The following is a 20,397-nucleotide window of genomic DNA, read 5'->3' on the forward strand; positions in this document are numbered from 1 at the left end:
ATAAAGTTGGATGTCAAAGGCAGCTGAAACCTGGTGAGGGAGGAGGGTGCAGGTGGAGAAGCCAGGCCCTGGCATGGGCACCACTCTAGAGTCTCCACACAGAGCTGGCCCCAGTTTTCCCAGACCGTTCCAGCTCTTTAGACCATTCAGTCTCATCCCTTTTATCACATGCTACCAGCCCCATTTTCTTTGCCTCTCCCAGCCTGTTTCATCTCCTGATGCTCCACATCCCCTTGCAGGGGTGGAGGGAGGCAATGGTCCCTGCCGTGGGCGGCCCAGGCGCCGTGCTGCTGAGCACAGGGTCACCGGGGTGCAGCGCTGGGTGCAGCAGTAGGTGCAGCCACTCTTGCAAGATCAAGGAAAAAACCCTTTGCTCTGTCCCTCTCTGCAGTGCCACCTCATCCTGCTTCTGCTGCTCCATCTCCTCCACCCATGAGGACTTTATCCTGCACCAGGTGTCTCTCCACAAGCCACTCACCCTGCCTGGGCATCTCACCACACAAGTCCCCAGCTCTTCCTGGGCGATGCTTGGCACGTTTGGGGGCTGGAGGAGCCATTCTGGGCAGAGATTCCTGGGGTGGGGGGGTGGGGGAGGTGGGCAGCCCCTTGCTGAATACTTTGTAGGACCAGGGGGATGTGACTAGGCTGGAGAGAGTCGAGTGTCAGGCACCGATGCCAGCTGTCCCAGGCACTATCTCACATCCTCATTCTCTGTTTGCTCTTCTTGGACAAGGAGGATATTCAGCCATCAACAGCCATAAAATGAGATTAGAGACCAGGAGGCGCCAATGGGAGGTGGCCACGTCTGTGGGCAGCTGGCCTTGTTCTTTGGCCTCCGTCAGCCCAAGCCTGGCCTCACCCTTTCCCTGGCTGCCCCTTGGGCTGTGAGTTAGCAGCCTCCAGGTCGCTTTGTGGCAAAGGGATGGGATGTAGCCTTGGCACACAGCGGGGTGGGTGCCCTGCACGCTGCAGGGGCCAGGCTGCTGGATCCAGAGATCCCTCTGCATCCTTTGGAGCAGGACTGGGCAGCACCCCAGCTGTGCTCAGGGGCATCAGTGCCGGTGTGAGTTTGAAGCTGGCATCCCTGGCCGGGAAGAGACAAGAACGCACCCATGGCACGAGGGATTCCTGCTGGGTTTTATTTTCACTGATGCCTAAAAAAAGAAAAAGGAAAAGCAGTTCTGCCTTTTCTACACAAAAACTGAGCCAAAGCCCTGAGCCAAGGCAAACAGTCATCCTCACCACCGAGCACAGCTGGCAGCGGTGGCCAGGAGAGGTGTCTCCCCACGGCAGGGAAACTCAAATCCTGTGAGAGCTGGAGCAAGGTGGCAGGCACAGAGGGGTGGCAGGAACTCGTCTGTCAAAGCCACAGTGTGCCTGAGCACCTTGCTCTCTGGGTCAGGAGGAGCTGGGAGAGGTGCAAGGCTGGTGGTGGACAAGGCGATGCACAAGCAGTGCCAAGGGCAAGGTGAAGGCTCAGCTGGGCACTCAGCAGGGGGCAGGGAACGTCTCCTGCTCCACCTTCCTGGAGTGCAGGGAAAGGCCACGACAGCTGCTGTGCAAAGCTTGTGCTCCCTCAGCCCTGTCTTGATCTTGGGAAGCCGCAGCCCTGGAGTGCCTGGCACAGCCCTGAGCAGGTGGCACGGGCTCCCCTGCGCCCCAGCTCTGCCTCACTGGCCTTTGGGGCATCAGAAACCCTGGTCAGGACTAAGCAGGGTGAAGGGACACTTCAGCTACAGGTCACCAGCAGGAAAAGAGGGGTATCAGTTACTGGCCTAGGGCACACAGTGGGCAAGTGGCGATGCAGTGCACGGAGGAGGGAGGACACAGAAAGCAAAGACCTGGAGTCCTTTGGATTTGGAAAAATATAGGGAAAAACCTCTTCTCTGTGGAAAAGAAACCTCCTCTTCATCACCACTGTGCACACCAGCCCTTCCTTTGCCTGAAACACAGCCTGCCCACCCTGACAGCAGCTCCCGGTGCCCATGGCAGCTGTGATCTCTTGGAGCAGCACCCCAAAGCATTCGCCCTTCTGGTCCCATCCTGGTGGCAAATCTTCTTTGGTCTCCTCCCTTTCCCCATGGGAAAGTGGTCTCAGGGCTCAGCAGAATGGTTTGCCTCCAGCATGCCTGTTCCTGGCTCCTTTCCCTCCCCTCCCTGCGCTTCAGGTGGAGGATGGCTGCAGTGCCACCCTGCCATGGCACAGCTGGGCATACCAGAGCTGCTGGACACATGGCTCTGTGCCTGCAGAGGCAGAGATGAGGGCACAGGAGCAGCTGCTGCCAGGGTGGTTAGGGGACGTGGGTAGAGGTGTTTGGGGACTGTTTGCAAGGCTGTGCTCCAGCTCACCACCACCATCATGGTTTGAAGGAGTCCCACCTCAGGTGTGCTGGCTCCCACAGCTCAACTCCCTTTGCCCTGGGCACTCCCCTTCCCAGCAGGGCAGATCCAGGAGGCCAGCTCAGCAGGAAAGTGTTTTGCCTTGAGTCCAATCAGGTCTTTTTCTCTCGTTCAGTCTTGTTCAAACTGCCCCAGGAGCACCAGGCAGCTGCATCACCAGGAGGACCAAAGGAGGCATCCAACCAGCTCCACTGGAAGCACCACAGGAAAGTCATCCTCCACCACCCCCTCCCCCCTTTCCTTCTGCTGACATTAGGACCTTGCTTTGGGCTACAAATACTAGAGAGCAGCCTGCTTCCTACAGGAGACCAACACTACCTAACTTACATTTTTCATGTAGAACCCACCATCCCCCGGGAAGGTCCTGGTGCCACCTGGCCCAGCCTCACTGGTCACCCCATTGGTTCGGCAAGGGGCCCTTGTGTCTATGGGAAGGGGCTGTCACTCTTCAGAGCCCACAGAGCAGCCAGGCCCTGCTGTATAGTGCTTCTTTCTCGGTGTCTGTGGCTGGTGAGGGAGGGGTTAAGGCATGAATTCTTCCTTGATCGTCAGTGGAGAGGAGGAGACGAGGTTTGGGGCACTGCTGCTGCAGAGGCCTCCCATGGGTCCCAGCGTGCCAGCGGCTGGGGGGGTTGGCGTGGTGGTGCTGGTGGGCTGGCTCTGCTGCTGCATCTTCTTTTTGTTCACCTTCCTCTCCTTTGCTCTCCGGTTTTGAAACCAGATTTTCACCTGCAGAAAGACGAAGCTGGTGAAGCAGAGGACAACCCTCCGGGTTGCCCTGGGGGCAGGGAGAGTCCCCCTGGGGGCAGGGAAGGCACCCCAGAGGTGGGAAGAGATGGGAGATCTGTGGATCCTGATGCAGAGGACAACCCTCAGGGTGCCCTTGGGTGCAGGGAGGGCAGCCCCAGAGGTGGGAAGAGACGGGAGATCTGTGGATCCTGATGCAGAGCACAACCCTCAGGTGCCCTTGGGGGCAGGGAGGGCACCCTAGAGATGGGAAGAGACGGGAGATCTGTGGATCCTGATGCAGAGCACAACCCTCAGGTGCCCTTGGGGGCAGGAGGGCACCCCGGAGGTGGGAAGAGATGGGAGATCTGTGGAGTGTGATGCAGAGGACAACCCTCAGGTTCCCTTGGGGGCAGAAGGGCACCCCAGAAGTGGGAAGAGATGGGAGATCTGTGGATCCTGACGCAGAGCACAACCCTCAGGTGCCCTTGGGGGCAGGGAGGGCACCCTAGAGATGGGAAGAGACGGGAGATCTGTGGATCCTGATGCAGAGCACAACCCTCAGGTGCCCTTGGGGGCAGGGAGGGCACCCTAGAGGTGGGAAGAGACGGGAGATCTGTGGAGCTAGGCTGGGATCACCACCTTGCCTTTCCCTCCCCCAGCCCCTGGGCCTTGCTGGGGCGCTGCAGCACTGACCTGCCGCTCGGTGAGCCCCAGGGCGGCGGCCAGCTCGGTCTTGCGGCGGATGGTGATGTAGCGACTGTAGTGAAACTCTTTCTCCAGCTCCAGGCGCTGGTGGTCTGTGTACACCACCCGGTACTTGTCTTTCGTCCTGGTCTTGCCTGGCAGAGAGAGCAGAGCAGGGGTGAGCCTAGATGTGATGAAGGGCAGCAATGGAGGAGCAGAAGCTCCCAAGAGAAGCAGAGCCGGCAGGTCGAGGGAGGGGATTCTCCCCCTCTGCTCCGCTCTGGGGAGACCCCACCTGGAGTACTGCCTCCAGTTCTGGAGCCTCTGGTACAGGAAGGATCTGGAGGTGCTGGAACATGTCCAGAGAAGGGCCATGAGGATGAGCAGAGGGCTGGAGCTCCTCTCCTGTGAGGACAAACTGAGAGAGTTGGGGCTGCTCAGTCTGCAGGAGAGGAGGCTCTGAGGAGACCTAATTGTGGCCTTCCAGTATCTGCTGGGGGCTGCAAGAAAGCTGGGGAGGGACTTTTTAGGGTGTCAGGGAGTGACAGGACTGGGGGGAATGGAACAAAACTAGAAATGGGTAGATTCAGATTGGATGTTAGGAAGAAGTTCTTCCCCATGAGGGTGGTGAGAGACTGGCACAGGTTGCCCAGGGAGGTGGTGGAAGCCTCATCCCTGGAGGTTTTGAAGGCCAGGCTGGATGTGGCTGTGAGCAACCTGCTGTAGTGTGAGGTGTCCCTGCCCATGGTAGGGGGGTTGGAACTGGCTGAGCCTTGAGGTCCCCTCCAACCCTCACAATTCTGTGATTCTAAGCATCCCTGAGGACATGGAGAAGCTGCACAGCTGCCTGCGGAGAGCTCAGGTCAAACACGGCGATGCTCTGGGGACCAGTGGGAATGGGAATCATGAGGCTCCCACTGGGATTAACCCCTCTCCTGGGTGGCCAGGGTGTTTCTCTGGGTTGGAAAGTACCTGGCCTTTGGGGAAACTGTGGAAAGAGTGGGAGGGATTCAGAGGCATGCTGAGAAGAGGGAGCAGAAATCCCATGTGCCATGACACATTGTCCCCAAGAGGAGCAGAACTGCAAACCATGGGCCAAGAACAGGCTGCCTGCAAAAGTCCAGCTGGGAAGGGCTGAGGGAACCCTCCAGCTCTTTGCCAGGAAGGCCAAACCCAAGGTATCAGCACCTGAAGGCACACATGGATGAGGGCAGGGGAAAGATGGAAACCCCAGGGATGGCAGCATTTGTCTGCCGCCAGGAGGGTTATTTTCCTTCTCCCTGTGCTGAGCTAAGCCAGAGGGCAGTGCTTATTCGCTTTGTGCAGCCCTGAAACGTCACTGAGGAAAGCCCAAGTGATGTCCAAGCACCCCTGGGGACTGGCTCCACAGGCCAGTGGCATTTGGCCCAAACCAGCCCAAATCTCACCTCGGGCCCCCCCCCCATACAGCAGAGCTCAAGGCCATGAGCAGCACACCTATGTGCACACAGGTGCATGTCCCACAGCACTGCCAACGGCACCTGCTGCTTTTCTAGTCAGAAGTAGCCCAGGCCCCTTCTCCATCAGCTCCTGGGGGAGCTGCTGGGCAGGAGCCAACACCTCAAAGCCAGCCAGGGAGCGAGGGTGGCACTCTGAGGAGGGTCACCCATTCCCAGCAGCTTCCTGGCAAATCCCTGATGCTTTTCCTTTGCAGAAGAGCCCATGGGCACAGGATGAACACAGCTGGGGATATTCAGCTGGGAATATTTGCTTCTTCATGTTCTAGGGTGTCAAGAGGCACAGACCCTTGCTTTCAGCTCAGCAGCCAATGGTCCTTATGACTGGGAACTTGGCCATTTGTTTGTCTGGCAGACATCTGCCCATCTTCTCCTGAATTTCTGCTGCTAAGAGCAGTGCTGCCATGGGATGGGGCAGGAGCCAGCCAGGGACTTCCCTGGGGCTGCCCTGGATGAACCAGCATGGGCAAGATACTATCCACCTCTGCTGCAGATGCTCAGGGAGGGATTCTGAGTGACCCAACAACCTGCAGAACCTCACCTGCAGCTGCTTCACCCAGGAAAAGGGATCTCTGTGTGCCTGCCACCACGCTCAGCTGTTCCCCTCAGCGAGTCCTTGGTACATCAGCCAGTTTGGGCCAAATCAGATGGGCACTGAGAAGTCCCAGCACTGTTAGTGCATTCTGACCATCCTAGTGCAAGCAGGAGTTTGGGTGGCATGGAGCAAAACTCTGCTTCAGAGCTTCCAGAGTGGACTCAAAGCTAATCAGGCATCAGGGAATCTCCACAGGGCAAAACCTCACGCCCCAGGCTGACAATCTCTCTCTCAGCTAACTCAGTTTTATTTCTAAGGTTGTCTTTCCTGTTGCTTTCCTCTTGCAAACAGATGGGGACTTTCCTAAGCCACTTATGCTGAAGGGTGTTGGAGACAAGGCAGCCCATGGTCACAGTCCACGGGGAGTGGGAGAGAGGCTGCTGCAGAATCATCTCCCTTGCAGCATCCCAAGGGGTGCAAAGAGACAGCTGGTTTCCTACCAAATAAACAAGAGCCAGCATAGGTCCAGCTCCTGCTGCTGGCTACTGAGCAAACCATGTGTGGGAGCACATGAGGGTGCACACCCCTGGGTAGAGATGGGAGCAGGGCTGGGCACAGGAGGCATCTCAGCCTGCTGGGACTTGGTCATGGTACTCCCAGGCCCGAAATCCCAGGCCCCATGATTGAAGTTAGGACCCAATTTCCATGGCTATGTGACTCTCTGTGTCCTCCTGCCATTGCTCCTAGAAGTGCTGGCATGGGCTCAAGCACACCATGAGTGTGGTGATGGCTGAGGATCTCAGAACAGAACCCAGGAAGGACCAAAGCTTTCCGGTGATCCATAGAGGAGGGTAGGAGCACAGCAAGGCTGCAACACAGCCAGGAATAGAAAGCAGAGCTCCCTGCACCAGGGCTTTAGCCACTAAGTCCTGTTTGAGGGATGTTAAGCATTCAGTCAGCGCTCCAGGCCAGCCCACCCCAGGGCTCTGTGGAAGCGAACACCTAATCCCTCCTCGCAAAGCCGCCTCTGGCCACCCCGGGTGACTGCAGGTCAGAGCAGGGTGAGAAAGGCAATTCGGTTGAGCAAGATGTGTGTGGAGATGTCTGCAGGCACAGGGCTGAGACACAGTGATTAGTGTGGAAGGGTCTGGGGCAGCCCTACTGGGAGTTTGCCTCCTCTTTGGCACACGTGGGCTGCCCACAGCACAGCGCCGGTCTGGAGCAATGCCAAGGGACCCAAGTTTGCTGATGACACCAAGCTGTGTGGTGCAGCAGACAGGCTGGAGGGAAGGGAGGCCATCCAGAGGGACCTGGACAGGCTGGAGAGGTGGGCACAAGCCAACCTCATGAGGTTCAATAAGAGCAAGTGCAGGGTCCTGCATCTGGGTCGAGGCCATCCCAGGCACAAATCCAGGCTGGGCAGGGACTGGCTGGAAAGCAGCCCTGAGGAGAGAGACTTGGGGGTGCTGGGGGACAAAAAGCTCAACATGAGCTCTCAGTGTGCACTTGCAGCCTGCAAAGCCAATCAGATCCTGGGCTGCATCAGGAGAAGTGTGGCCAGCAGGTCGAGGGAGGTGATCCTCCCCCTCTACTCAGCCCTGGTGAGACCCCACCTGGAGTACTGCGTCCAGTTCTGGAGCCCCTATTACAAGAGGGATGTGGAGGTGCTGGAAGGTGTCCAGAGAAGGGCCACAAGGATGATCAGAGGGCTGGAGCACCTCTCCTATGAGGACAGACTGAAGGAGTTGGGGCTGTTCAGTCTGCAGAAGAGAAGGCTCCCAGGTGACCTCATTGTGGCCTTCCAGTATCTGAAGGGGGCTACAGGAAGGCTGGGGAGGGACTGCTCAGGATCTCAGGTAGTGATAGGACTAGGGGGAATGGAATGAAGCTGGAGGTGGGGAGATTCAGGCTGGAGGTGAGGAGGAAGTTCTTCCCCATGAGAGTGGTGAAGCCCTGGAATGGGTTGTCCAGGGAGGTGGTCGAGGCCCCGTCCCTGGGGGTGTTTAAGCCCTGGCTGGATGAGGCTCTGGGCAGCCTGCTCTAGTGTGGGGTGTCCCTGCCCATGGCAGGGGGGGTGGAACTAGATGATCCTTGTGGTCCCTTCCAACCCTGAATGAAACTATGAAACTATGACCCCGCACTCTCCCCTTGCTCTGCCCCTGGGGGCCTCTGTCCTTCCCAGGACTCTCTGCTGCCTCTCACTGCCCTGCAGGCAAAGGTTTCATCTTCAGGAGAAGGACTTCTGCATCCCAGCCCGGAAGAACCTGTGCTGAATGTGCAGTTCCCAGGGAGTCACAGAATAAACCAGATGTGCCAGCAGAGATTCCCACCAGGGTTAGCAGCTCAGCGAGGAACCAGGCTCCCTCTGCCCGCCCCCAGCTCAGGGATTCCTACAAGTTATTTTCATTTTTCTCACATGAATTTATCTTTCTTTTATTTTTTTCCCCCCTCTCTTGCCTTTGAAAGCAAACAAAATAAAACCCCAACAAAACCTTTCTGAAGTAATAACCACTTGAAAAAGGATCTGGCGTGCAATGTTGCTGTTTGAATGGCACTGCCTGGAGAAGGCAAAAAACCAGTAAGACAGAACCAAAACCAGCTGGGAAGCAAAGGAATTGACAGATAAAGTGGGGGGGAAAAAAAACCCCACCCTAAATAATGAATTAAAGGATAAAGGCAGAAGGAGGTTTGTGAATCCCACATGTGCCACGCATTTCAGCAGGAATTATTATTTCCTGCTGCAGCTGTAAACAGATCCATCACAGCTCATGCTTTGTTATTCCCTCCTCCTGGCTCAGCCCTGAGGAAGCCTGGGCTTTGCCCGAGGTCTGGCAGATCCCCAGCTGTGCCAGCTAGCCGTGGCTGTGCCCCAGCACCTCCCCTGCCCCACCGCTGCTGCGGAGCGGGTAGCAAAGGCTCCCAGCGGAGGGCTCGCAACCAAGGCAGGGATGGGAAGTTCTTCGTCTCAGCTAATTGCTGGTTTCAGAGATGTTTGCTGAATTTGGGGATGTGCTGTGGGTGATTCACCAGAAGGGAGAAAAAAACCCAACCCACCAAGATTTGCAAGAAATACTATTGACAATGAATAATTCAACTACCTTGAATATGAATGCTGCCTTACACTTAACTCGCTCCTGCAGGCCGCTTTTTATGGCTGTGTTAAAGGAGAAAGGAAATCTGGGATGAGCCAGCCTGGCTCCTCATGGGGAACCCCTGCACCTCTGGGAAAACCTTAGCACTGCAGCAGGCAGCATGGCTGGGCAGAGGGATGGAGCCACTCTCGTGCTTCCAGCAAAGCCTGGCAGAGGTGGATCAGGAGGTCCCACAGCCAGGATGGCCCAGAGCTGTGGCTGCTGCGCTGGGAGTGAGCATGGGTTAGGTGCACAGGGCACTAAGGGGGTGCTGGTGACGCCTCCTGGCACAGTTGCCAGTCCCTTCCAACTCTGCTATGTCCCTTCTGCTTGTCCCCACAAGACCAGGCAGAGAAGCCGCTCAGGCAGCCGAACGGAGCCATTTGTGGGGCCAGTGGGAATGGTTTCGGCTTGGGGATCAAGGCAGGGCCAATGGCTGCGTGGGGAGAGGGCATCGTTACTGCTGTTAATGTGTAACCCTAATAGCACTCACCTGAGCCATGATTAGATAAGGGAATAGCTTTAATGTGCTGTGCAAACCCCGAGGGGCAAGCTCCCGAGTGTGCACTTGCACACCCACGGGGGGACAGGGTCCTGACCCCCTGCATGGATCTGCTCCCCACACCAGCCCTGCCCCGGGCAGTAGATGCTGCAGCTCCTGCCCTGGACCAGGAGCCTGGCAGGGGAAGGGAAAAATCCAACCAGATCTCTGTGCCCACCATCCTGGGCTCTGCAGGCTCATGGCCACAGTGAAGGCTGCCAGGGAGATGGCAATTCACCCTCTCCAGCCCTGGCCTGCCCAAAGTGTGGCTTTCAGTAAGAAACTCTGCCCCTGGCACCCTACCAGGCACACAGAGAGAGGTGCTTTGAGGCTGGTGTTGAACAGCTCTAAGAAGAAACCAGAGAGGAAAGAGGCTGTGGGGTGGCAGTGGCACCCTGGGAGGGGGTAGAAAACAGCAAAGGAGCAAGAGCTGTGTGTGTTATTTGAACCTCATCTATTCCCTGGTCCCACAGAGCGATGCAGCCAGCCCTGTGTGCCCAGCACAGATAAGAAGGGATCAGACCAGCCCCAAAGGCAGGATCCTCATCCACAGGACACAGCCCTCCCAGCCACTGCAGGAGCAGCTTGGCTGCCAGCAGCAAGGAGCAGAAAACCACAAGCTTCCCCAAAGGTCTCCATTTCACAGGTCAAAGCAGCTCCAAATTGCAGCAGCAGCAAACTGGCTCCGTGGGGAGCTGCTACACAGCCATCAGGGCTCTGATCAGGGCAGCTGGGGTAGGGCAGCCCTGACCCACTCACCAGAGGTGCCTGAGATGAGAGCACAGCACCATGCTGGCTGTCACACCCTGCCACAGAGGTCCCTGAAGCCTGGGCACGTGTCATGGTGCTTTGCACAGGAGGTGCTGGCATGGGGGGGTGGAGGTGCTGCTGCCAGGCTGGCTGGCCCTGGGGCTGCTCAGCAGCTCTGCATGCCTCGCTGCGCAGCAGCTCCTTGCATGACTGGCATGAAAAGTCTGGGCAGGGTGCTCCTGGAGCTGCCCTGCGTGGTCTCACCTCCCTGGAAACGCTGTCTCCATGCCCTGCCTCCACCTGCACAGCCTTGTCTGCCCGTCTGTCTGCACTGAGTGTCTGCTTCCACCCTATCTGATGGCACCACAGTCTCCTGTAGTGCCAGCTGTGAGAGTCAGGGCTGTTCACCCTGGAGAAGAGAAGGCTCCAGGGAGACCTCACAGCAGCCTTCCAGTACCTGAAGGAGGTCTACAAGAAAGCTGGGGAGCGACTTTTTACAAGGGTTTGTAATGATAGGGTGGAAGGGAATGGATTGAAGCTGGAAGAGGGCAGATTGAGACTGGATATTAGGAAGAAATTGTGTTCAAGAGGGGATTGGATGTGGCACTTGGAGCTATGGCTTAGTAATCATGAGGTGTTGGGTGACAGGTTGGACTTGGTGATCTCTGAGGTCTTTTCCAACCTTATTGATTCTATGACTCTATGGTGAGACACTAAAACAGGAAGCTGTTGATGTTCCCTCCCTGGAGGTGTTCAAGGCCAGCCTGGAGAGGGCCTTGAGCAACCTGGTCTAGTGGAAGGTGTCCCTGTCCATGGCAGGGGGGTTGAACTAGGTGATCTTTAAGGTCCTTTCCAGCTCAAACCACTCTGTAATTCTATGGTTTTAATACTGAAAAGCAGCAGGTGTGAAAGTCCTGGCAGCAGTGAGCACCAGGGAAATACCTTATCCACACTGGAGCTGGAGTACAGCAAGAGAGGGTGCAAGGCTGTCCCCTCTGGGTGGATGCTTTCTCTCCATGACAAAGCAGGTTCATCCTGAATGAGCAGCATCTACTTGCAAAGAGGATGGAAACCTCCCATCCCAGTGAGAGCACTGAGGTTAGGATTTGCCATTCCTCCCCAGGGAAGGCACCAGGGAAACCTTCCCCCCTTCCAGGCATAGATTTGGCAGTGCTACAGATGGAGAAACTGAGGCACAGACACAACTCCAAACCAGAGTGGAGTCCCAGGTCAGAGTCATGGGTTCTGATCTCTGGTGGCTCTCCCTAAACACCTTAACCCCTGGTCTGTCTTCAGCCCCATGGGGGGAAAAATCCCCCCCCACACACTTCAAAGACAGAGGCAGTTGGCAGAGCAATACCCCATGACAGAGACCTCGGGCCCAGGAGAAGGCTGGGATCTGCAGCTAAAACTCAGGAGCCTCCAGGCTGGCTGGAGCCACTCTCATCTGGCAGCCAGATGTGCTCCAGATGCCTGTGTGTGCGCAGGGGTCGCTGCTCCCTCGCTGTGCAGCAGCAGTGACAGCCGTGATGCTGATGCTCAGGACAGACAGCCCAGCTCGTTCCATGGGCCCCAGACCCACTGGAAATGAGATCCCAAAGCCTGCAGCGGCAGCAGCGGGGGCTGAGCCCCCTGACACTCTCCCTCTGCCCCCACACTCGTTTGCTCTGCTCCTTTCCCCTCCCTCTGTGGCTGCAGAGAGGGGGTAAAGCAGAGCCCCCCACCCTTCCCTGAGCTCTGGGAACCAGCAGGTCAGGGTTTTCACAAGCTTAGCCTTCCCGTGCACGCTGCAATATCGTCAGCTATTTCTCCTCTGCTGCAGGAAGCAGAGGAGTGATGGATGGGACAGCCCACATGAGGCAAAGGACTGGAGCCATGTGGCTTGCTTCTTCACCACCAGTAAGAATCAAACCCCTCCAGAGGGCAATTCTTCCCCAGAACCTTGCCTGAGGTCATTCCTCTGCCAAAGGGTGGTGGGTTTAGGCAACTGCTGGGTGTCAAAAACTGTGTGAGAGGAGCCACACTGCTCACACAGCCCACCGCCCCCAGACCTGTTTGATGTCTCTGTACTGCAGAGGGAGGGGATGCAGAATGAATTCTCCCCCCTGGACTCTGCCAAGGCTCTCCCAGCTCTTCTCCAGCTTGGGGAAATGGACATTTCAGCCATCAAGGTTGAGGGCAGGACTCGTCTGTGCTTGAGGGGGCTTGGGGTCCCCCCAGTGAGTGTCTCTCCTGCCCCCAGGGTAGCTGCTTCCTGGCTGTTCACCTGACCTCGACCCAAATGGAGGATTTCTCCCTGGTGCCAGTCAAACAGCAGTGTTCCTGTGGGCACCCACCAGCAATAAAACCTGATTCAGCTTGGTACATTGGCCACTGGAGGTGCTTCACTTATAAACCCATGTCCTTGTCCTGATGCCTCTGGTCCCCTGCAGTTAGCTCTGTGCCTCCAAAAAAAAGCCCTATGGCTTTGCTGTAAGTGGCAGTGTGTGGCTGGGGCTGGCTTGCCTGGAAGTTCTGGGACTGGCAAAGCCAGGAGGCAGAGACCAGGTCTTGGCACACAGCTGAGCCACACAGAACAGCCTGGCTGCTGGGAAGGGGCAGAAACAGCTGGGCAAAGAGCTGGGTCCAGGGAGTGCAGACCGGTGTGCAGGAGCACAGGCTGGCACAGTGGGATGGGGCCAGGGCTGCACCCACACCCATGGGTGGAGGCACCCCCACGGCAAGCCTCATCTTCCTTGCAGGAGGTACAGGCCCCAGGGGCGTAAGGAGCTGGCTGCCAGTGGCTGCAGTGTGTCCTTGGACAAGGCACAGCCCCAGGGACTGGGCACTGGGCAAGCATTTCATAGAATCATGGGATCCTTTTGGTTGGAAAAGACCGTCAGGATCAAGTCCAAATGTCCACTCAGCACTGCCAGGTCAGCACAAAACCCTGTCCCTCAGCACCACAGCTACACAGCTTTTAAATCCCTCGGGGGTGGTGACTCCACCACTGCCCTGGGCAGCTTCTTCAAGTAGTCATAAAGAGCAAGAAGGTTTCCCCTCAGCCTCCTTTTCCTCAGGCTAAACGAGCCCGGTGCCCTCAGCTGCTCCTCACAAAACCTGTGCTCTAGATCAGACCCTTCAGCTGCATTGACCTTCTTTGGACATGCTCCACCACCTCAACGTCCTTTCTTGGAGTGAGGGACCCCAAACTGAAGGCAGCATTCAAGGTGTGGCCTCCCCAGTGCAGAGGGCAGGGGAGCTCTCACTTCCTTACTCCTGCTGGCCACGCTGTTTCCAGTACAAGCCAGGAATTTCCCAGCCCTGCAGTGATTCAACCCTTTATTTTGGCAACTGGCAGATTCCTTCCGTTGCTCCCATGGTTTTATGAGTGCTGAGCCAAGCACCACCAGCCAGGCTCCAGTGCCAGGTCAAAGACCACAGCGGCACGGGAGGGTGAGGAGTCCTGGGCTGACACGCGGGCTGGCCGGCACGTGCGGGCTGCAGGCAGCCCCCTCCAGAGCATCGCCTCCACATCAGCCCTGGGCCACCGAGTCCAGATCCAGCTCATTCAGACCTGCCACCTGGTTGGATTTGGCCCAGCTGTGTCAGGAGAAGGAGGACAGTAAGGTGTACAGGCTGCTCAGAGAGGTTGTGGAGTCTCCTTCTCCGGAGGCTTTCAAACCCCACCTGGATGCATTCCTGCGCAGACTACCCTGAGTGATCCTGCTCTGGCAGGGGCGTTGGACTCGATGACCTCTTGAGGTCCCTTCTAACCTCTACTGTACTGTGATGGTGCCTGCTGGGCAGTAGGACTCCTTGCCCCCTTGGCAGCCCCATGGGGCTCAGCCTATCCTTACTGTGGGGCAGGGGGAAGGATGCAGCTCCTTATCCAGGGGATCACAAAGCTAACAGCGATGGAGTGGGCGTCCTTGAAGGGTTCCCTGGAGGAAGCATCTGCCATTGGCCAGGGGTTTAAAGTGTCCCTCTGCTAATCCCGGGGTATTAGCCAGCCAAGCCCATCACGTAGGTATGGCCAGTGCTCCAGGGAAGCCCTTTTTGTGCAAGGAAAGTCAGTCCTAGGAAAGTTTGGAAGGCCTGTACCTTGGCCAGCAGCCTAAGCAGTCAACAAATCCCAGCTGGGGCCAGGAGCAGGTTATGGGTTAATAATTCAAGGGGAGAGGTCTGGTGGGGCCTGATGCATGCACACACCAAACAAGTTGGAGGAATGAAGGATCTCATGGTGAGCAACCGTGTCCTGAGGAGGAGTCCTCCATGCAGGAACTGAGCAGGGAGACACACCAGCCTCCAGCCACCACCATCACTCCGAAACACACCATGCACACAGCCTGAGCCCCACCTGTCCAGGGGAAATGTTTCTGTCTTACTTGGGAGGTTTTCACTCCTTCCTCCAGCTTTCATGGACCTCACCAGGGCAACAAACAGAGCTGGAAACAGTGAAAACTCAGATGGAAGCTGCACACCTGGCAAACCTCCACTTGTCCGTACAATCATAGGGCCATGGGATGGTCTCCGTCAGAAAAGATCTTTAGGATCATTGAATCCAAACATTCTCTAACTCTGCCAGGTCTGACAGGTCTCAGCACCACATCTCTGAGACCTTTAAGCACCTCCTGGGATGCTCCATTCTCAGAGCATGTTAGGAAGAAGTTCTACACAGAGAGAGTGATTGCCCATTGGAATGGGCTGCCTAGGGAGGTGGTGGAGTCACCATCACTGGAGGTGTTCAGGAGGAGACTTGGTGGGGTGCTTGGTGCCATGGGTTAGTTGTTTAGGTGGGTTGGATTGGTTGATGGGTTGGACACGATGATCTTGAAGGTCTCTTCCAATCTGGGTTGTTCTATTCTATTCTAAGCATCACAGCTTGCTCTCCATAACCCCAAAACCTGCCTGGGCACCACGGGCTCCGATCCCACACAAAGCTCTGGGTGCATTCACCTCCCCAAGGGATGCCCCGATTGCACTTTCACTTGCAATATTTAGCACTGGGGCCCTGGCTGGATTAGTGACCTAAAAGCCAGACCTGAGGCAGTATCTGGGGATTTGCATACCTAACGAGCAGAGGGTGCATTTCAAAGTTCAGCCAGCGGCTGCTTCCAGCCACCTTCCTGAGCTTTTTATAGAGCCGGGGTGCAATTCACAGGGAAGCTGGCAAATGATTGCGAATAAGGAGGAAGCATGAGGCTCTGACAGGCTGCTCGTGAAGATTTTACGAGCAGAAAAAGAGGTGACGTTGGGGGAGAGAGAGAAATGAGGCCGGGGGACATCTTCCAGCTCCCTTTCCTTTAACTCCCGGTTTCCAGCAACCAACCCTCAGGCACCGCAACCCCTCCTGCCGCCGCCGCAAGGTTATCTTGGCTCAGCTGGGTGAAGCAGGCTCGTATTTAGCAACAGGTACATAGCATGACTCTGTGATGAGTCACTGGGAGATGTCTCACTGATTGCTTTTTGGGGGGTGGGGAGGGTCTGACTTGCATTTGCAGAAGCCCCCAGCATGCTCATCCCCCCTGCGAAACGTTTGCCCTTAGCGGCACGCAGCTCTCTCCCAAGAGCTTTCAGCCTACAGCCAAGAGCTGTTTATACAAGGCATGACAGAGAAGGCAACCTTAATTTACAACCCTCTGAAGTATTATGATTTACTGCATTCACAACTGTTGATATTTATAGCCAAACAAAGAGAGAGAAAGAAACAGAGTCCACGTGCTCATATCCTATTCCCACTGAGGTGAGCTGGGTAGCGAGGTGAGCTGAGTACTGAGGCGAGCTGAGTACTGAGGTGAGCTGAGTAGTGAGGTGAGCTGAGTAGTGAGGTGAGCTGGGCACTGAGGTGAGCTGAGCACTGAGGTGAGCTGAGTACTGAGGTGAGCTGAGCACTGAGGTGAGCTGGGCACTGAGGTGAGCTGAGCACTGAGGTGAGCTGAGCACTGAGGTGAGCTGAGTAGTGAGGTGAGCTGAGCACTGAGGTGAGCTGAGTAGTGAGGTGAGCTGAATACTGAGGTGAGCTGGGCACTGAGGTGAGCTGAGCACTGAGGTGAGCTGAGCACTGAGGTGAGCTGGGCACTGAGGTGAGCTGAGCACTGAGGTGAGCTGAGTAGTGAGGTGAGCTGAATACTGAGGTGAGCTGGGCACTGAGGTGAGCTGAGCACTGAGGTGAGCTGAGCACTGAGGTGAGCTGGGCACTGAGGTGAGCTGAGCACTGAGGTGAGCTGAGTAGTGAGGTGAGCTGAATACTGAGGTGAGCTGGGCACTGAGGTGAGCTGAGCACTGAGGTGAGCTGAGCACTGAGGTGAGCTGAGCACTGAGGTGAACTGGGCACTGAGGTGAGCTGAGTACTGAGGTGAGCTGAGCACTGAGGTGAGCTGAGTACTGGGGTGAGCTGGGCACTGAGGTGAGCTGGGCACTGAGGTGAGCTGAGCACTGAGGTGAGCTGGGTACTGAGGTGAGCTGGGTACTGAGGTGAGCTGGGCACTGAGGTGAGCTGAGCACTGTTAATCAAGCTGCTTAAAGTCCAGTTGATTGATTTCAATAAACCAATTCAGCTAAGAATTTAATCCTCATCTCTGGCAAATCCAGCTCTGCCCTGCTCTCTTTCAACCTTAATGGAGAAAGTTTCTTTGGTTGGTTGGTTGGCTGCTTGGTTGGTTGGTTGGCTGCTTGCTTGGTTGGTTGGTTGCTTGCTTGCTTGGTTAGTTGGTTGGTTGGGGTTTTTTAAGGCTCTGTTTTCATTTCAAGGGCAGCCCTGGAAAACCAACTCCCAGCACATGCTCCCAGCAGCGGTTTAGCCCCGGCAGCACTGGCCTGGGACCCAGAAGAGACACAAGGACAGGTTCTCAATGCACAAGTGCCTTACAAAGGGATCTTACTGGCCACCTCTCCTGAGGAAACATCACCAGAAAGGGACTTGGCCCCTGCCATCCGTCCCTGCGTGGCTGGGGCTGGGCTGGGGCAGCATCGCTGCGTGCAAGGGGACCAAAGCTGAGTCTTTTTCCCCTTTGTGTGGGTTTAATCTAAGAGATACAAGCTAAGCAACTAATGATATTTTTCCAGAATTCAATCAACTCAATTGTCATTTAACTCAATCAGAGGCACTTTCAAGCCCCTGCTTTATCTCAGCCCCACTGCTGGGTGTAAAGCCCTTCCCTTGATCCAGAGGAGACGTGTGCTGATATCTTTCTCCCCTCATTTATTTTCCCTCCTGCCTCCTTCCTCAGAAGAAACCAAGACATTTGGACTTGCAAAACCTGCAGAAGTGGTGGGTTCTAGCTGCACAGGGGGGGTGCTGAGCTGCAGGATCACACCCTCCTTCCATCCCAGGACATCACAGAGAAGCCCTGAGCCCCAGCACCTCTATGGGCCTCCACAGCTGGGAATAAGGGGAGGCATTTTCCCTTAATATGTCTATTCAGTGCTTCACATGGGCCAGGAAACACCAGCCTGCCTCTCCCCTCCTCTTTCCAGACCAGGGCTGGGTTTTTCCATTTGTTGGGATGTCCTGCCTGCTCCACCGCAGCTACTGGCCCAGCTGGGACCACCCCATCCCCACCATGGCTATCCAGTGAATACCACCCCATCCCCACCATGGCTATCCAGTGAATACCACCCCATCCCCACCATGGCTATCCAGTGAATACCACCCCATCCCCACCATGGCTATCCAGTAAATACCACCCCATCCCCACCATGGCTATCCAGTAAATACCACCCCATCCCCACCATGGCTATCCAGTAAATACCACCCCATCCCCACCATGGCTATCCAGTAAATACCACCCCATCCCCACCATGGCTATCCAGTGAATACCACCCCATCCCCACCATGGCTATCCAGTGAATACCACCCCATCCCCACCATGGCTATCCAGTGAATACCACTCCATCCCCACCATGGCTATCCAGTAAACATCAGGAGCTGTTTTCCCCCAAGCACCTCTGCATGAGGCCCCTTGCATGAGAGTCTCTACATGGGACTTAGGGGAGAGACAGAAGCAAGCCTAACGTTGGAGACACTTTGCAAACAGGGAGCCTTGGTCCTGATCCCGAGGATGTGGACAACCAAAAGCAAAACTGCTCTCCAGAGATGCCCAGTAGTGAATTTAGTTCCAGCAGGGCTTTCTAGAGCTCAAGCCCAGCACAAGAGAGAGGGAGAGGTGGGAGGTCCAGGCAAGCCTGGCAGGCAGCAGGCCCAGGCTGGGCTGGCAGTGGCGGTCAAAGCCTGAGGGGAAGATGAAAGAGCAGGGGCAGGGCAGGGCAAAGGGACCCCGCACCTCACCTCACTGCCAAAGGAGCCAGCCACCATCTCCATGACAAAGCAAAAGCCATGTCAATTTGGGCTGGCCCCAAGGGGGGATCTGCTCACTGCCTTTGAAGTGGGCAGCAGGGCCCCCCAATCATTGCGGGCAGGGGGCTGGGGTCACCCAGACGCTTCCTCCTCTGCCTCCAGGTCAGGAGTTCAGCGGGGACAGGACCCTGGGAACAGCAGGGCAGTAGGCACAGAGGAGAGGACACCCACACAGGAGGTGCAGGGCACCCACAGGCTGTGCACATGCACAGGTGGTGTGCTGCACCCTGAGCACCCACACGCACCCTCCACGTGGCAGAGGCCCCCAAAGCACCACATCAGGTGTGTGCACACCCCCTGCACCTGGCACACCCCCCACCCGTGCACACACACTCACCTCTTGCACACACACCACGTGTGCACACATCCCCTGTGCATGCTGCGGCGTGGGCACGCTCCCTGCACCTTGCACACACACACTGGGCATGCAGCATGCCCTGTAGCTCTCCCTGGCACATCTCTAGAGCAAGCCCCCTGCACACACACGCAGTTTATGGTGCCCTGCACGCACACACTGTGTAACACCTCACTGAATACACCTGACACACACACACACGGCACAGGCAGCACCCTCCCTCTGCTTGTGTCCACCTGGCACCTTCCCTGCACACATGTGCATGCACACTGCGCTGCATGCAGCTTGCACACACATTTGCACACCCCTGTGCTTGGGCTCTCACTCAGTTGCACATCAGCTTGCAGCTCCAGCTCTGCACATTCACCCTTGCACGTATGAAATACCCCACCGACCCCTTCTCCCCACCACCAGGACTGGCAGGACCCCAGGGATCTCTGCTCTGCCCATCCTACCCAGCAGGGCAGGCATGGGCAGGGTTACAGGGGCTGGCTAGGGTAAAGAAATAAAAACAAAAGAACTTTCCAACAATCTAACACTGGCTGCCAGCAACGTGGAAGGACAGTGCCCTCGCTGCCCATCCTCAGCCCCTGCCCCCTCGGCGGCAGGGTCCCCCTGCTCTTTGGGGACCAGGTGCCGTGCCGAGGGCAGCCCAAGCACGCTGTCCCTCCCGGGAGTTGCCAAGCAGAGAGAGCCACAGAGCAGGATCTGGCCCCTCAGGACTTCAAGCCCAGGGATCCTCTGCAGAGAGGAAGGTGCAGGGCTGGAGGGTTTCCTTACCGCTGTTGCTGGTGCTGGGAATGCTGCGCCTCATCCACTCGTAGGGGGTGCGTCTCTGGGGGTTAGGGGAGAGCTGGGGGACCGAGCTGCTGATGGGCGGAGGCAAGAGTCCCGAGCCCGGGGGCTGGATGGGGTTGAAATCTGGAGGGCTGAATCCGAACTGCCCCGGGCTGGCGGTGGAAGGCGCCGCAGCGGTGCCATAGGAATGCCAGTCCTCCTTGGCAGGGGTGTAGGGAGAGCCCCAGGCTGCTGCCGGCTGCCCGTGGTGGGGGTCGTTGTTAATCCCTGGCACATGGTGGTAGCTGGCGAAGTCCGAGTACTGGGGCGGCCCCGGCACGTAATTCTGGGGGCTGAGGTTGAGGCTGGGGTGCCGGACGGGGCTGGGATACATGTTGGTGTCCTTATCCAGAAGATAACCCACGTACATCTTCCCTGGCCAGCCCCGGGCACATGCTGTGCCGCCCTGCCGCCGGCTGTGGGCCCGCTCGGGCTGGCGGGGAAGCGGCCGCCCCTGCCCCTCCTTCGCTGCCGCTCACCTGGGCGCCTTGGGGAGCTGTGTCCTGGGGCCAGGCACCTCCCTGCCCACAGGCTTTTATTGGGCCCAACCTCTCGCAGCATTTGCATTGAAAGGCAGGTTTGCATTTCAAAGTGCAGGAAC

The 20,397-nt window shown here is 56.9% G+C and overlaps 1 protein-coding gene across 1 annotated transcript; it reads right to left on the minus strand.

The window, feature by feature from the left end:
- Nucleotides 1-1,125: 1,125 nt before the first annotated feature.
- Nucleotides 1,126-20,257, minus strand: CDX1 (caudal type homeobox 1). Its single transcript, XM_068162340.1, has 3 exons — nucleotides 19,740-20,257; nucleotides 3,823-3,968; nucleotides 1,126-3,129 (listed from the first exon to the last, which is right to left on the minus strand). Exons 1-3 carry the CDS (start codon nucleotides 20,164-20,166, stop codon nucleotides 2,923-2,925), a joined length of 780 nt encoding a protein of 259 aa, XP_068018441.1. The 5' UTR covers nucleotides 20,167-20,257; the 3' UTR covers nucleotides 1,126-2,922.
- Between the last annotated feature and the right edge of the window lie 140 nt (nucleotides 20,258-20,397).

The sequence above is a fragment of the Melanerpes formicivorus genome, unplaced genomic scaffold (assembly GCF_026170545.1).
Source record: "Melanerpes formicivorus ecotype bairdi unplaced genomic scaffold, bMelFor1.0.p_v2 SCAF_2, whole genome shotgun sequence".
In the NCBI taxonomy this organism is placed as follows: Eukaryota; Metazoa; Chordata; class Aves; order Piciformes; family Picidae; genus Melanerpes; species Melanerpes formicivorus.